This window comes from Myotis lucifugus, unplaced genomic scaffold, assembly GCF_000147115.1.
Source record: "Myotis lucifugus unplaced genomic scaffold, Myoluc2.0 scaffold_229, whole genome shotgun sequence".
Classification (NCBI taxonomy): domain Eukaryota; kingdom Metazoa; phylum Chordata; class Mammalia; order Chiroptera; family Vespertilionidae; genus Myotis; species Myotis lucifugus.
The window spans coordinates 2,054,190-2,071,299 of NW_005871277.1; the positions used below are offsets into that span (position 1 = coordinate 2,054,190).

The 17,110-nt window shown below is 47.7% G+C and overlaps 1 protein-coding gene across 1 annotated transcript in view; it reads left to right on the forward strand.

The window, feature by feature from the left end:
- Window positions 1-1,401: 1,401 nt before the first annotated feature.
- LOC102441969 (beta-adrenergic receptor kinase 2) overlaps window positions 1,402-17,110 on the forward strand; it is a 75,824-nt gene continuing 60,115 nt past the window's right edge. The window contains 3 exon segments of the mRNA XM_023762069.1: window positions 1,402-1,527; window positions 2,935-2,954; window positions 14,281-14,357. Coding sequence (XP_023617837.1) covers window positions 1,402-1,527; window positions 2,935-2,954; window positions 14,281-14,357 — 223 coding nt within the window.

Here is a 17,110-nt window from a genome sequence, read left to right on the forward strand (position 1 = left end):
AGGAGATTTGTCGGATTGTTGATCACATTCATTCTGTACCTGGTTGTAGAGCCATTTCTCTGAGCCACCCAAAGGGGGCGCTCTGAGGAATCCGACCTAGACCCCAGCCCCTTCCTTCACGGGCTTACAGTCTAGGCAGCGGTTCTCAGCCTGTGGGTCTCGGCCCCTTTGGCGGTCGAACGACCCTTTCACAGGGGTCGCCTAAGACCATCCTGCATATCAGATATTTACATGACGATTCATCACAGTAGCAACATGACAGTTATGAAGTAGCAACGAAAATAATTTTATGGTTGGGTCACAACATGAGGAATTGTATTTAAAGGGCCAGAAGGTTGAGAACCACTGGCTCTAGTGGGAAATGCACAGAGAGTTGAGTGAAGAAAGATGTTTCCTCCAGAGAAGTTGCTTGAAGATTCTGCAGCATCTGGACGGCTGTGATGAGTCCGAATTCAGAGAACACATTACGTTGGCTCACTGTTTGAACAATACGCCGTTCACGAAGGAGCTATCTAGCCATGGTGATGTCAGGTGGGAGTCTGCATCTTCCTGTTTGTGAAACGATCAGGTGGAGACGGAGCTGTTTGTTTCTTCGTCTCTGGAAATGGAGTTTCTTCCCTCATTTCCCAAACCCCAATCAATCCCTGAGTGATTGGTGGGTCACTTGAAATAGTCCTGCCTGTTTCTCGGGTGTAGGGAAATTCTCTGCCTGCACTTTCTGTTATACCCCACCCCTACCCCCACCCCGACCCGCCCCAGCCTAACTTTGAGCTGGAAAGTCAATTTTGGAAGAGAGAATAGCTTCTGGGGAGACAGGACTCTGTTGTTGCTGGGGGCCTGCCTATGGGTTACACAACGGTGACGGTCTTGCTTCTTTTTCACCAAGGGACAGACGTAATTTGTACCCTCCAGTCATTTCATTCTCGGTCAGAGCTGATTTGTGCCAGGGACTCGCAGATGTAAGCGCTGGGTGTAGCTCTCTGTTCTTAGACATAGACGTTCCAGGGCCGTCAGCCTGGGACCTGGAGTCGGCCCCCGGAGCCCAGCGCCGTGGATGGGCAGCCCACTTAGATCCCTGCGAGGCCCAGGCAGGCCCATCTGTGCTGGGTAAACGTCGCAGACTCCGCGCCCCCTCCGCGCGCTGCCTTCGGCTTTGCCAAACATCTGCTTGGACCAGGATGGGAACTTTTGGCTCAGGCACCGAAGCTCGCAGAAGGAGAGACGAGGTCTTCAGCAGTCAGGGGCTGGCCAGCGGAGCGGGGAGCTCAGGGTCTTAGACAACAGGCGCGGGGGTCCCTGGAGCCCTGACCAGGGAAGGGAAAGAGAACTTGAACTTCCATGAAGCAGCAGTACAATCACTACCATTTATTGAGAGCTCGCCCTCCACCAGGCCGTTCGCCGATGGGCACCTTGCCTGCCCGGTGTCATCGCGGGAGCAGCATCAGCCCCGTTTTACTGAACGTGCAGGTGCCCAGGGAGGTTTACATGCAAGACCTTTCTGCCCGGTGCCAGCTGAACGTGGCCCAGGTCTCCCTGATCCCAGGTTCTTTTCTACCTCGCTGTGCCCTCTCTCAGACATGAACTGGCATGAATCATGAGCACCCGCCCCTCTTATTTTGCAGGGAATGGACAGAATAGCGATTCTCTTTTTGTTTGTGTGTTTGGGGAGAAATCACTTTGCGGCGTCTCCCCCAGCTACCGGCGCAGTGTTTGCAAAGTGCGGACGGTCCTCGGATAGAGCGAAGTGCGGACGGTCCTCGGATAGAGCGGAATTATGACTAAGTGAATAAGCAGCAGTAATTATGACTAAGTGAATAAGCAGTTTGTTCCTTATTTCCCAGGAGGAGCGTGAGGGTTAAATGCCTGTTCTGTTTAACACAAAAAGTGCAATCTTGCTGCTCTTAATGAGAAGTTGTATAACAGACCGCTTTCTCCCCCCGGCCCCCCTCCGGCCTCCAAATAATATTTCCACAACTAAGAAAAGAGGGCAGCTCAGGCCCCTCCCTGCCCCCTGCCCCCGAAATCCCCATTCCTGGGAAAAAGGTAAAAGGGCAAGACGGCATTTTTGTCTTTTCTTTGCCATAAAAATCGCTCTCCATGCAAATAACCGTCCTTCGTGACTAAAGCCGTGCATGGGAAGGCTGCTGCAGGGGAAGCTGTGTGCCGTGTGCACGGCGGTGTTGTCTGGCCCTGTGCTCCGGGCCTGGCCGTGGGGAGATGGGAATGATTTAGTTAGCCTCTCTTACTTGATTATGAAGTCCTCTGTATGGTAGGTAATTTGCATGCTAATGAGGCTGGATGTCCCAGACCTGCCTCCTCTGCTTCTATTTCTCGCTCCTTTATTCCTCTCTGTTTTTATCATTGATTAGAAGTCAGAACCCCTGCGCCTGTGTTTGATTGCTTCAGGGGTCGAAAGCGCAGGAGACCTGACCCCGCGGCTCCTCGCTCACATCCTGTGAGCGTTCCTTCCAACTCGGGGAGTCTTCTCCGAGGTCGGCTAGGCTTCAGCGTCGGCGTGGAGGGTAAACATATTCCAGTACTTTGTCCAGGACCTTAGAGGAAAAGCCCTCCAGAGGAGACAGCGAACACAGTCTTGCAGCTTCTAGACCCTGTGATTGGTGGTTGGTAACCATCCGCCTAGACCAGTGATGGCGAACCTATGACACGCGTGTCAGAGGTGACACGCGAACTCATTTTTGGGGTTGATTTTTCTTTGTTAAATGGCATTTAAATATATAAAATAAATATCAAAAATATAAGTCTTTGTTTTGCTATGGTTGCAAGATCAAAAAATTTCTATATGTGACACGGCACCAGAGTTAAGTTAGGGTTTTTCAAAATGCTGACACGCCGAGCTCAAAAGGTTCGCCATCACTGCCCTAGACCCAGCCTTGGGCCTGCACTCTTCCGTTTGCCGCCATTTCCTTCTTCCAGGGTCTCCGGAGCCGGAAAAGGTGATTATGTGAAAGTAGCCGGGCCAGACCTTCACCCTTAGTGAACTCGAAGGCCCGCTGTCATCGCTGGCCCCTCATTGTCCTGTGTCCTCTCTACTGTACGATGTCGTACTACAATAAAAGAGAAAGTTCTAGATTAGGAGCCAGGAAACACGGGCCTGGTATCACTGGCAGCTTGCCACAGGGTCTCGGTAAGTCACTTCCATTTCCCATCGGTGCAATGCCAGAGCCATTCCTTTCTGACCCTGAAATGTCCCAGTAAAAATTTCAGCCTCTCGAGAGCCTTTTCTATCCATGCCATGTGTTGGTAAACAGGAGAGAAGCCTGATTTCAGACACAGATAACTCAAGAGAAAATGCTTGGAGGGCGTATTAAAAGATGGTTTTCTTTTCACGGCACCATGGGGTGGTGGTGGCTGGGGTTATATGCAGTCCAAGATGTAACGCCTTCAGAAAGCACAGCATGGTAGCAGGTATGAGGCCGTGTTGCACGGAGACCCGTGTGCCATGCGCTCTGAGGGACAGGTGCAGGAGACAGGACTTCTGGACAGTTGAATTGTTGACAGGACAGGGAAGAGCAAATGTTGACCTTAGACCCGTAGTAGGTGCGTTTTCCAGATTTCCTCTAGTTTTTCTTCCTCTAGCTCTGTTGTGGCTATGTGTCTGAAACAGTGGTTCTCAACCTTCCTAATGCTGCGACCCTTTAATACAGTTCCTCATGTTGTGGTGACCCCCAACCATAAAATTATTTTCGTTGCTACTTCATAATTGTAATTTTGCTACTGTTATGAATCGTAATGTAAATATCTGATATGCAGGATGTATTTTCATGGTTACAAATGGAACATAGTTAAAGCATAGTGATTAATCACAAAAACAACATGTAATTATATATGTGTTTTCTGATGGCCTTAGGCGACCCCTGTGAAAGGGTCGTTCGACCCCCAAAGGGGTCGAGACCCACAGGTTGAGAACCGCTGGTCTAGAACCTTCTCCACGTGGTGCCTCACTCGGTTACTCTTCTTTCTTCTCTTCCTCTCCCCATTTATTTCCTCCCTCCCTCCTTTCCTTCCTTCATCCACCCATCCATCCATCCATCCATCCATCCATCCATCCATCCATCCAGCTCTGGGCTATGTTGGCTTCAGTCTGAGTTCACAAGCATGCTACTCTTGAATATAGGGAACTAAGCAATTAGGAGAGTTGACTCACCCTTCAGAGGTCTTGGCTTTAGTAAAATGCACCAAAAGTCAGCGTCCAAAAGCAGCAGGCTTCAGTGCAGTGAGCACAAGGCGATCCGTTCCAGTCTCCCTTAGACATCAGCAGGTCTCGCATTCCTAACCTAACGTGTAGTGCCTCATGCTTGCAAAGGTCTTGGAGGACGGCCAGTCTAGCTGCCGGGATGGGTGACTGCCCTCTGACATCCGGGCCACCTGGAGGAGCACCTTTCTATGGAGTTAGGAAGTTCTCTTGTAAACCCTCCGTGCACCCATCTCTTCCTGTCACTTTGCGGTCATGCAACACAAGTGCCAGCTCCTTCCGACGTGGGAGATCTTCAAATATTTGAAGGCAGCCTTTCATAGGAAGTTGTGCCGAGTTCCTCGGGTCATTCCTCATCTCACGCTGACGCCTGCATGTTCTGGAATCTCTGCTCGTCCGTCCGAACATTACCTGGCGAAGTAAGACGACTCAAGCTGATGAAGACTAAAAAGATATCTGCAACATTACTGTGATGAATTTAGTGATGGCAAAACCGGTCACAAATTCTACTTAAAGTATGTGTGCCGGTCCCTGTAAAGTTCCATTCTAGGGAGCAACTCTTTGGTTCCTCAAATGATTTAACATTCATTCCAGCGGGTTGATTAGGGGAATAATATTCCCATTAGCCGGAATCTGGAAGCTAGACATGGGCCGTGTGTGTAAGACAACGGTTGTCATTTACTTAGTGCTAAGCAAGTGCTAGGCATGCATGCCTAATTTTTAGATTGTCATGAGCTAAAATATTTTAGGAAGAACGCGAGCTTTAATTGTGTCGAAGTCTCCTTGTGGGGGCTTCAGGGTGTAAGTTTCATATATTCAAAGACCTACAGCTCTATTCGCCGGAAAAGGCGGCCGTTTCTTCATTTTCAGCGGCACCGCGCTCCTGAATAGCACGCTCTTGGTTTGTGCGTTGTGTAATTAAGTCAGTCCGTTGCTTTCCAGTTATCTTATCTGGAAAGATAACGCTGGCTATATTTTCAGGCTGTTTCTTCTAAATTTTCTGGGTCTGTACGGCTGTTGATAAGGGCTTAAGTTAAAAATGAACTAGAAAGTTCCATGGGAAGGCATTTGCACAGCTGTGAAATACTGCAGACTTTCACTTTGCCTCGTGACTGAGGCTGTGATGACATTTTAGATGTATCTTAAAAATATGAGGCTTTTGCTGTTTGGTAGGGGGGAGTTTCATACTCTGGATAGAAACGGAATGCATCCTAATGGCGAGGTCCTGGGGCTTTACTACACACCTTTCACGGGCCACACTTTTTTTCACCTACATTTGCTACGGTCTTTTCTTATAACTGGGAAAGGAATTATGCAGTGGCTCTTGCCACGACAGCAATAAGTATGCAACGTCAAGTTCTTATGCTCTTTGTATTTCTTTTCTTATATTGTAATGACGCCCTGACTGGGAAAGAAATTGTACAGTGAGTCTTGTCATGACAACGCTAAGTATGGAGTGTCAAGGTTTGTTTTCCATTTAGGACTTGCTTCCTCCTGTTTTGTGTTCAGTGGCAGTGGAGGGAGGCTTATTATTTATGCAAAACTTCTCAAATAGGATTGGTCTAGAAGGGAAAGGTGTTTCCTGCACAATAGCAATTTCTAAGTAATGAATGAGAAGCTACTATGTCAATAATCTTCCCTCTCCCCCCCCTACCCCCGGAAAAAAAAAAGAAAAGAAAAGAAAAACTGAGTTTTTGTGGTGAGGAATTTCTTAGGGTTTGGTCATTGGGTTGATTGTTTTGTTTTTTGTTTTTGTTTTTTAAATTTCGTGTTGAAAACCACTTTGTGTTTCTGTCCTTTAAATCAAGCGACCTTATAGAGCAGAGGTCCTCAAACTTTTTAAACAGGGGGCCAGTTCACTGTCCCTCAGACATTCCACACATGCGCACTGCGGGCCTGGGACGAGTCGGCTGCTAAGCAGGACAGGCAGCGGCGGCAAAAACACCCGGCGGGCTGGATAAATGTTTTCAGCGGGCCGCAGGTGGCCCTCGGGCCGTAGTTTGAGGACCCCTGTATAGAGGATTGATATTTTAAATTATTTTTTAAAATCAGGCTATTTTATTTAAAAAAGCATATTTTTCTCTAGTCATTTCATCCTGGAAAAGTTTAATGAGGTAGATGGTGGGAACTCCTTCAGATGAGATTGGCGTTACCTCATGCCTCTGTGGGGTCGGGTATATGATGACAGAACAGACAGCAAAGCAGGACTCTCCTGCAGTGCCTCAGTGGTCCACACTCCCTTTCTCCCCCCCTCAGGAAACTCCCTGAAACCAGGGTATAACTTGGATCGGTATTGACACGATCATGATGGGAGATCAACGTTTGGACTTAATATTTAGATCTGTGTGTGTATATAACTTACTAAACCCAGTGACATCTGGTACCCTATTTTATATTTAGGTGATAGGTTTAAATTTAGAGGGGGGAAAACCTCCACTAATACTTGTATGTAGTGCTTTTTTAAGAAAATTTTTTTTAAATTGATTTCAAAGAGGAAGGGAGAGGGGGAGAGAGAGAGATAGAAACATCCATGATGGGAGAGAATCATTGATCGGCTGCCTCCTGCACATCCCACACTGGGATCGAGCCCGCCACCTGGGCATGTGCCCCGACCGGGAATCGAACTGTGACCTCCTGGTTCATAAGTCAACACTCAACCACTGAGCCACGCTGGCTGGGCTATAATGCTTTATAGTTTTACACATATTAACTCTTTTTAGTTCTTACAATTCTCTGTAGTAAGTAGAAATTTAAAAAAGACAAATTTATTCTAGACTTGTCCTCGATGTGGAGATGTTGAGAGGCATGTTTTGCTTATTTGCGGGGCGGGCGGGGGGGGGGGGGGGGCTCGGTGGACTGGCTGTCCCCTCACACACTAGTGTCTTTCCTGTGGTCTTGGAGGCGACCCCCAGCCTTTCAGCCTCAGGAACTAGATTTTTCTCAGGGTCCCGAGCATCTCTCTGTCTCTTATTGTGAAATTCACGTCCATCAGCCAAGTCGGCCTGACCAGCCCATTCCCTTCTTAGAGGCTGGTGGTTGTTATTTTAAAATCAAAGACCCCTTTGAGACTCTATGAAGCTAGAGGCTCCCACCCCCCAGAACACATGAACTCACATGGGAGATGATCTGAAAACCAAACTATAACGAAAACATCAAATCTGCTACTTTCCGCTCGGCGCTAACTCTCCCAGGAGCCCAGATGCCCCAGGTCTGAGTGAGCAGAGCCTGCTGATCCCCGGTTGCCCCCTGGACGTGGCGCGGCCTACAGATGGTGGCACAGCCAGCACGGGCCGGGCCGGGACCCACGAATGGGTCAGAAGGTGGCTTTGTGGCTTTCAGCTCCAGCTGTGAGCAAGTCATCCCTCCCCGGGTGGCCTTCCACTGGGTGTGGAATACTCGGGTTCCCCGCCAGCCAGCGGCTCTGGTGTCACTTGTCTTTCCGTATTCCTTTGCTTCCTGTTCTCATTGGAGGCCAGCCTCTGCTGGGTTTGGGGATACAGTCACTTGAAGCCACGGCCAAGGCCAGCCCGCTCCGGAGCCTTTGGCCTTTCTCTGCCCTTCGTTGTTATGTCCTGATGAAAAACTTTTATTCTCTGAGGGCAGGCTTTTCCCCTTATTTTTAGATTCTTGGAAACATCTCCGCAATACTCATCACCTCCCGATTTAGAAGGAGGAAGTTCAGGTTCAGAGAGAAGCTAATTGCTCAAAGTCACATTGATGGCACAGGGCACAGTTGAGCCTCAGTGGAAATTCTGTGCACTTTCACAGACTATCTTTTGCCACGGAAATCATCTTAGAGAAGAAGGTTCTTATATCTGGGTAGCGGAACACTGTCAATTTCAGACATTACCAACACAGTTTGCGAATGTATCGTCTTCATTCAATGGAAGGTTACCAGCTACAGGAACCTGAAGTGGTGACATATAATTTCCCTGGAGACTGATTTAATAATAAATACATGGACAATTCCTTTAGAGATAAGGTGTCGGCAATTTCATGTTAGGTGGTAGGATAGTTATCAATGATGATGGCGGTGCTATAAACTAGGAGAAGCTACATGTCAAGGGTCCTGAATATTGTCTCACCCCAAACACTGTTTTGTAATTTCACACGCACCCTTATCTTAAAAAACAAAATGCAGATCCCTATCTCTCCCTGACACTAGGCACACGGGTATCCTTGGCTCGAACATACTTGTCAGTTGCTCTCAATACATGAGGGATTTTTTTCCTGTGGAACTTGATAACGTGGCTAGTGGTGCATTCTACACTGTGATAGGAAATGAATGAGACAGGTCACGTGTTTAACTTTTACACAGAAAGGTGGTTGAGGTCACGTGGGGGTGGAGCTCTGTTTGTCAGGAACTCACTCGTGGGCCTGTTTGCGGCTGGCCCTCCTCACGCAGTGGCACGTGGAGAGATGAGTCTCAGTTGTCTGAATTGCTGCTTGATGTGCCATAAAATCGCAATTTACCCAGCCCCCTGCTCAGAATCACAAGTGCTGTTGCAGCGAATAGCTTACCTGTGTGTCTTTGGACCCGTGTGTTCTGCAGAGTAAACCCCTTCCCCCCGCCCTATAGAAAGAAGTAAGTAAGATACGGGCATTTTCAGTTTTGCTAGATGATGCCATGTGGTCCTCTAGATTTTTAAGAATAAATAGAACTGCATTCAGAGGTCTCGATGCTATTATTTCAAGGTGTTTCATATAGACTCTATAGATACTGCTGGGTAATAAGAATTAAGATCTTAACTGTAAATGAAGAGGTATATGAGTACATGACAAGAGCTGAGTAAAAACCCAGGAAGGTTAAAATTTGAATTGGAAAGTCATTTTAAATTCCTGATTTTATTCTTTTCTTTTCAAATACATGTCTTCGTCATGTCTAGTCATGGAAAAATCTCATCTCACTGGGCGACCGCACCACCGCACCTGACTCCAGCAAGGTGTGGTCAGGGGCTGGGCCAGCAGCCAGGGACCTGTGCTTTCTGTTGTATCAGGAGAAGGGATTCTCCTGGCCACAGGCTGGACAGTGTGAACATCCAAAGGACACGACTGCCGCTGATTAAAATACTTTGTGTCTGTTCAGACCCTGTGGTGGGCAGAGGAATGGCCTCCTGAAATGTCCACGTCCTAATCCCAGGAGCTGTGACTCTGTTAGGCTATGGGGCGAGAGGGTCGGTTGCAGATGGAGTTCGGGTGGCTGAGGTGCTGACGTCATGATACAGAGATTACCCCGGGTTTCCGGGGGAGGCCACCTGCCGGTGCTGGCCTTGAGGCTAGAATGGGGGCCCTGGGTGGGCCCAGGAACGTGGGCCATAGGGAGATGGGGTCTCCCCTAGCTACACAGCTCTGCTGGCAGTTTGAGCTCAGCCCAGCGAGATCCGTCTCAGGCTTCTAGCCTACATATCCGTTAGATAATTTCTGTTGTTTTCAGCCGCCAAGTGTACAGTAGTAAAATGTTCCATCAGCAATAGATAGGAAGCTACCATACACGTGTTTCTATAGCAGAGATTCCCCAAACAAGTAGGAAAACAAAACTCCTTATTGATCCTCCTCGGCAGTGAAAATAGGCCGCCAGCTCTGTCCAGTGACCATCAGGAAGGCGGAGCAGTAAGCGTCTCTCCCGGACCTTCTTCCTTCACTTTGCCGGAGCCGACATTCACTGAGCAGAACTGGTGTTGCTGGTTGGGACCCCGTGTGCCCCAGGGCTCTGGGTTACTCTTTCTGTCTCAACTGACATCTGATATATATCCACACACACATATTTACAGCATATGTTTGTTTATATGTATAATATATTTCCTATATGTTTATATATCATATATTTACCATATGTTTATTTATATGTATATATCATATATAAAGTGTTTGTGTGTGTGTGTGTGTGTGTATTTGTAGTGCATTGTGGGAAATGATGCCACGGTGCCACTGGACATGCGGTGGAAAGTGGAGTGAGACTTACCTGTTGCACGAGCTGGGGAAGGCATCACAGAGTGAGTGAGCCCGACCCGGGTCCCGGAAGATGTGTAGAAGGTTTTCATGTCAAGAGAAGCTTTCGAGGGAATCATACTCACCGGAGTATCGGGCAGTGAAAAGAGTCAAGTGCGGCTGCTATAGAAGCAAGAGGGTGGCAGGAGGTGGTTGATGAGCTGGGTGGGGGCCCCTTTGGATCTGCTCCCTATAATGTGCAAAGGAGTTTGGACCTTGGGCCAAAATAGAGGCCCTCGATATCTTTTAAAATGAGGTAATTACATGCAAAATGGCTCTTGGAGACCAGGAGGACGCTCCAGGCTCCTGTGGACTCCCCTGGCCTGCAGTCTCTCTCCCTGAGGGCTAACTTCACACAGACAACAACACAGCAGGAAAAATGAAGCTGCTTATGCACTGCTGCTGATTCAAAAATATTTTGACAATAAGTGAATGGATTCTCAAATGCTTATTGTAACCCATTTGAAGGGAAAGTTTAGAGCCCTGAGTTTTAGTAGCGTTGATTAGGTAAGCTGGTGACCCCAACCATTTGTTCACCCTTCAAATTGCATCTGTTTGGGAATGGCTTTGTATATGATGATATGGCGCTTTTTGGCCTGTGAAATTCAAGTATGCTACGTGTCACTTTAATATCAGGTCATCCATTGCCAAGAAAATGACATTAAAAACATGATGTGGGTTGTCAAAATGTTGTAGAAAAACCGCAAAGGAATGCACATTTAGCTCAATTGGGTTGTGATCTTCTGAATGTAAATGGTCTCATGCCGAATTGCCTAACGATATGTAAATTGTATGCAAGACTTTTCTGCCAAAGATCTGAGGAACCCCGGAAACTTGAGAAGAGTGGATCGGAAGCCGTGCCAGGCACTTCTGCAGACCTCTTCAGAGTCTATCTGGCGGAGTTCTGTGGTTTTGAACCTAGTGGTAAAGTTTTTATTGCGACATTGGATAACACAGCTCTATTTTGAGTGTTTAATGAATAGTTAGTGGAAAATATTTAGTAACTACAAACGAAAGAAAGCAATTTCCTTTTGGGGGAATTGCATCTTGGTCTGACTGCTTAGTCATCTTATCTTTTAAAACAATCTGCCTTTTCGGTTTCTCGGTGGTGGTTCGTGATGATAACAGCTCTCGTTGTGTGGTGCTTCTGACAGAGCACTCTTGCCTTCTCGCTTGATCCTCACAACTCTCTTCTGCACTCTGCCTTTTGTAGGTGATATGTTGGTTGCCTCCTGCACGGGCCCGCCCCAACCAGGGCCCGGGCCAGGGAGGAACCTGCAGCCGAGGTACGTGCCCTTGACCGGAATCGAACCCGGGACCCTTCATTCCACAGGCCGACACTCTATCCACTGAGCCAAACCGGCCAGGGTAAAATATAGAGGCTTTTTTTTTTTAAAAATATATTTTATTGATTTTTTACAGAGAGGAAGGGAGAGGGATAGAGAGCCAGAAACATCAATGAGAGAGAAACATTGATCAGCTGCCTCCTGCACGCCCCCCACTGGGGATGTGCCCGCAACCAAGGTACATGCCCTTGACCGGAATCGAACCCGGGACCCTTGAGTCCGCACTCGGAAGCTCTATCCACTGAGCCAAACCGGTTCTGGCGAGGCTTTTAATAATGGGAGATATCTAGTTATGTCATACGTACATACGTACGGTAGTTTCTCTGCTAGTAAGGTGGCAGTACAACTTAGCTTACCCTGTTCTTGGGCCAGGAGAGAGCAGATATCTGGTAGCTAGTATTTCAACCACAATAGTAGTAGACATTTTTTTGAAAATTATGCTACGTAGTATTTACTATACTTACCTTGTGTTTATATAGCACGGCCCCAATAGGTCATGACAGGGAGGGTGAATATATCTCCAGCAAGTTGATAGTAAATTTAAAAAAACATTAGGCCTCCAATCAGTCTATTATTATCGCATAATCCGTCACAGGACTTGTTTCCAGGCTCTATGAAGACATTTTACAACCAAGTAATAAGACAAACAACTCAATTAAAAGAGAGGCAAAAGATTTCACAACACCGCACAAAAGATGATACACGCATTCCAATCGTCGTGTTCAAGCACGCTCAGCATCGCGGTTCACCAGGGAAATGCAAATGCAAATCCAGGTCAATATAAGGTGCCACCACACACCCAACAGAGCGGCTAAAACCAAAAAGGCTGACAGCTGACGTCTTGGGGAGCCTGGGGAACGTCATCCGTTGTTGTGGGAACGGACAGTGTACAGCCCGTTTGGAATATAGCTCAGCACCTCTTCATTATGTTAGCTACGATTTAGCACGTGGCCAGCAGTTTCACTTCTAGAGATCTACCCGTGACAAACGACAACACGCGTCCATAAAAAAATAGACTCACAAATGTTTAAAGCGGCTTGACTCGTAATAGCCCCAAAATGAAAACAGCCCATATGTCTGTCAACAGATGAGCGGATAAACAAATGGTGGAATCCAAGGCCATACTGCGTGGCAGTACAAAAGAACTACATGCTTATGCGCCCAGCAATATGGATGGGGCTCGCTTATGCCCAGCGAAAGAAGACAGACCCAAAAGGCAATGTGTTGTATGAGTTCAACGATATAAAATTCTCGAGCTGGAGCGAGTCACCCGGATTAACAGAAAGGGGATCGGTAGTTGCCTGGATCCTAGACTCCGGGGAGAATTGATTGCAAAGAGGCACCTTTTGGGGTAACAGAAATAGTTGATATCTTGGTTAGGATAGTAGTTATATGTGAAAACTCATTGAATGGGGCAATTACACAGACATTTAATTATATGTCGATTATACCTCAATTAGTTTGTTTTATAAAGTAAAAAAAAAATTACATAGAAAAGCAACGCCAAATTGCTCCCCATCAATGGATGCTAGAGATTCCATTTCTACACTTTCTATTTGGATACTTTTGGGGTTCACTTCTTGAATAATCCCTCCTTCCCTGATCTTTCTGCCTTGCTGCTTCTGTTATATATCCGAATTCCATGTGTGTGTGGCCAGTTTATGTGATCTCTGGTCCGTTTCACTGTTTATCCTGTCTTAATTCTTCCAGCCTCATTCGCAGCTCCACTGTCGTCATTTGCTCTCGTCAGCAAATGTTTAGGCTGTTCCTGAGCCCGTGTTGTTTCCTAGACATTCTGCCAAGAGCTCCTCTGTTTCTGTGCTCCGAGCAAAACCCCGCTGGAATATTGACGGGGGGCTGTATTGATTTTATTGATCAACTTGGGTAGACTTTGGATTTTTGCAATATTAAATTCTTTGGTTTATAACTGCGGTCTATCTTTTTATTTGTTAAGATCTTCATGAATGTCTCCCAGTGCAGTTTGTAATTTTCCCTGTAAAGTTTCTGAACATATTTTGTATTTATTTCAAGACATTTGATTTTTTTTTATTTCATCGTAAGTGAAATCTTTCTCCTAATTATGTTTTCTTGCAGTTTTTATTGTTGATGTGCAGAAATATGATTTTTCAAAAAAAATGAATCATATATACAGGTAACTTTAGAATTTGTTTTAAAAAGAAGTCCATTGAACCCAGCCAGCATGGCTCAGGGGTTGAGCATTGACCTATGAACCAGGAGGTCATGGTTCCATTCCCGCTCAGGGCACATGCCTGCAGGGATCGTGCAGGAGGCAGCCAGTCAATGATTCTCTCTTATCATTGATGTTGCTCTCTCTCCGTCTCCCTTCCTCCCTGAAATAAAAAATATATATTTTTGGGAAAAAAGAAGAAGCCCATTGATGGATGAGCAGAATTTGTCATGTGTGCGCACGCATATTTTGCAAAGCGGTGGTGTTAAGGACACACTTTCCCCAAGTCCTTAAATTACTTTTTGGAGGCGAGTCTCTGCATGTGAGGTTGGCCCTGGGTCGCAGGAGAGGGGAATGGCTGGAGCTGGGGTGCTCCCAGCTTTACGTCGAGCCCCATTCGTGCGGTCACGGACGCCAGTGAGAGGGGTCTCTGGCCAGGCCAGCATCCTTGGGTTATAACAGACATCCACGGATCTCCCGCTGTCGCGATGCTTATGCCTGGCGCAGGCTGTCATCGCTAAAAACGTGTCGCTCTTCTCTTTCAGTATCCGGAGCGTGATGCAGAAGTATCTTGAGGAGAGAAATGAAATCACCTTCGACAAGATTTTCAATCAGAAAATTGGTAAGTCCCGCTGACGCATTGAGCATCTGCGCCTTCACTCTCGATGTCGCTGTCACCACAGTGATGTCTGCGTGCAGGCCCAACGCTCCGTGTGCTTTTACACTTCAGGCCGGGAGGGGAGAGTTCGTGTAATTAACCAGGTACTTAGTGATGACTTACATTCTGAGGCACCTGTCCTGTGAATAAGCCCGTGGGAAACAGAGGAGTTTGACTCGAGGTCTTAAGGGCGCGTGGGAGGCGGCCAGCATCGGGCACTTGGAACCAGAAATAAGCTCCCTCTGTTGGGACCCACTTCTGAGGCCCCAGCTGCTCTCAGGTTGTACTTTCCAGGATCCCAGGGAGCTGGCCTGTGTCTTCCCAGACATCACCCCACTCTCGGGGTTGGCTGTATCTGCCCAAAGTGTGGGGCTGGAGAACTTGATCTTGGCGGTTGTCATGGGTTGTATGGGTTCTGTACGCCATTCATTCTGGTCAGTTCCACATCAGAGTCTGTACCCTGCAGGTCACCAGGCCTCCCCCGGTCGTATCCACAGAGGCCCCGGCTCTGGCTAACGCTGGTCCTGGCCCCTGCGGACGTGTGGTTGTGTGGGGGTGCTCTGCGGCTGCCACCGCTAGTCCCTGCAGAAGTGAGGACTGACCAGCCGTTGCTTTAACGTGGAGCTTCGAGACCCATGAGGAAGGGAGGTGTTCTCCCTGGCTTTCTGAGGCTGGCGGTGCATTTAGGGGGGACTGTCGGCCGGTGCAGGGAAGAGCTGTCGTCTGCATGCTTCCCCCCGCCCCCCATCAGTTCCTGCTGTCCAGAAATTTCCAGAATAACATCTTATTCTCAGCTAGGATGGACTCCTCATTGGGCCTGCCAGCCGGCTGTATTGTTAATCTGCCCATAGCGAGGTGGTAGACAGACGATTCTAGGGTGGTCACGTGACGTCCACAGAGCAGAGTCTGAGCGAATAGCGTGTTCCTTTCCTTCCTTTGCACCTTGCCAGTCCCCCAGAGTTATTCAGGTCAGATTCGCCGAGGAACTGGGTCTTGGTTTGCAAATTATTTTACTATGAAAGGAAGTGACATTATTGAACTTTCAAGAAATGAAGGTCTTATTACAGTTCCCTGGAACTCTAATTCTGCGTTCAGTTCTGTTTCCGTGATTCATAAGTGCAGACTGACCCCTTAAATATATGTTTTTATTCATACAAATGTATATTTTTGGTAATATTTTTAATTTAAAAAATATATATATTCAGATGTGTTATATGTAATGTAAAACTCACCTATTATATACAGCTCAGTAGTTTTTTTTAGTGTATTCGCAGTGTTGTGTAGTCATTACCACACTTATTATTATTATTTTTATTGTTTTCAGAGAGAGGAAGCGAGAGGGAGAGAAAGATAGAAACATCAATGATGAGAGAATATCATCGATTGGCTGCCTCCTGCACACCCCACATTGGGGATCAAGCCTGAAACCCAGGCATGTGGCCTGACCAGGAATCAAATTGTGACCTCCTGGTTCATGGGTCAATGCTCAACCACAGAGCCACCCGACCGGGCACCACACTTATTTTAGAACATCTTCAAACCTTCCCCCCAAAGAAACTCCATATCCCGTTAGCAGTCACTCCCCATTCTTCCCCTCCCCCAACCCCTGGGTACCAGTAATCCAGCTTCTGCCTCTGGATTTGCCTGTTGGACACTCCGAATAAATGGAATCCCATAGCATGCGGCCTTTTTTAAAAAATTTTAATCATCACCCGAGGATAGTTTTCCATTGATGTTTAGAGAGTGGAAGACAGAGAGAAACATCGATGTGAGAGAAACACATCGATTGGTTGTCTCCTGCGCAAGCCCCAGCCGGGTCCCAGGCCGGGGAGGAGCCTGCAACCGAGGTACGTGCCCTTGGCTGGAATCGAACCCGGGACCCTTCGGTCCGCAGGCCGACGCTCTATCCACTGAGCCAAACCGGCCAGGGCAGCATGAGGCCTTTGCATTGAGCTCTCAGCATAGTATTTGGAAGGTTCACACATGGTGTATGTAGCACGTGTCAGGACCTCGTCCTTTGTATGCCCAGGGGTCTTCCATTGCGTGGCTGCGCCACACTGTGCTTGTCCGTTCATTCACCCATGCGCGGGTGGAGGTCTGGGTTGGTTCCCCTTCCTGGCTACTGCGCACCATGCTGCCGTGAGAGGAAGCCACGTCTTAACACGTCGTTGGCGTGAATGGCTCCCTGTGACAAACACGTGCTGGTAGATGGACCCACCTGCCCCCCTTGCGGCTCTCACTCCAGTTTCTGAAAGGCCTGGAGGGTTCTTTCTCCCTTTGTGTTCTCTGCTCCTCACTTTCCCTCCTGTGCCCCCTTTCCTGTCTGCCCTCCCCCCTACACACATGCAACCCCCAGACATGTCCTTCCCACTGTTTCGACCAACACCTTCCCTGACATAGGCTCCGGGAGCCTTTGATCTGAGCACCTGAGGCATTACCCTGGCCTTGAACCTTAGCTTCGGCCACACCCTCTCTTCCCCAGGAGCCCCTTTGCTGGACACGGATGGTCTGTGAATTGCCTCTCAAGTTATGCTGTTAAAAAACTGTCTGAGTGAGTCATTCCGGATTGAAATGAAAGATCATAAATAAGTCCCTTATACTGACTATACATGCAGGGTTTAGTTAGGTAGCTTTAGTGGCAGAGAAAGGAGCAGCCAAGACTGGGCCAAGAATCAATACTTTTAAAAAGCAGGAAGGCAACAAAAAAAAGCAGGAAG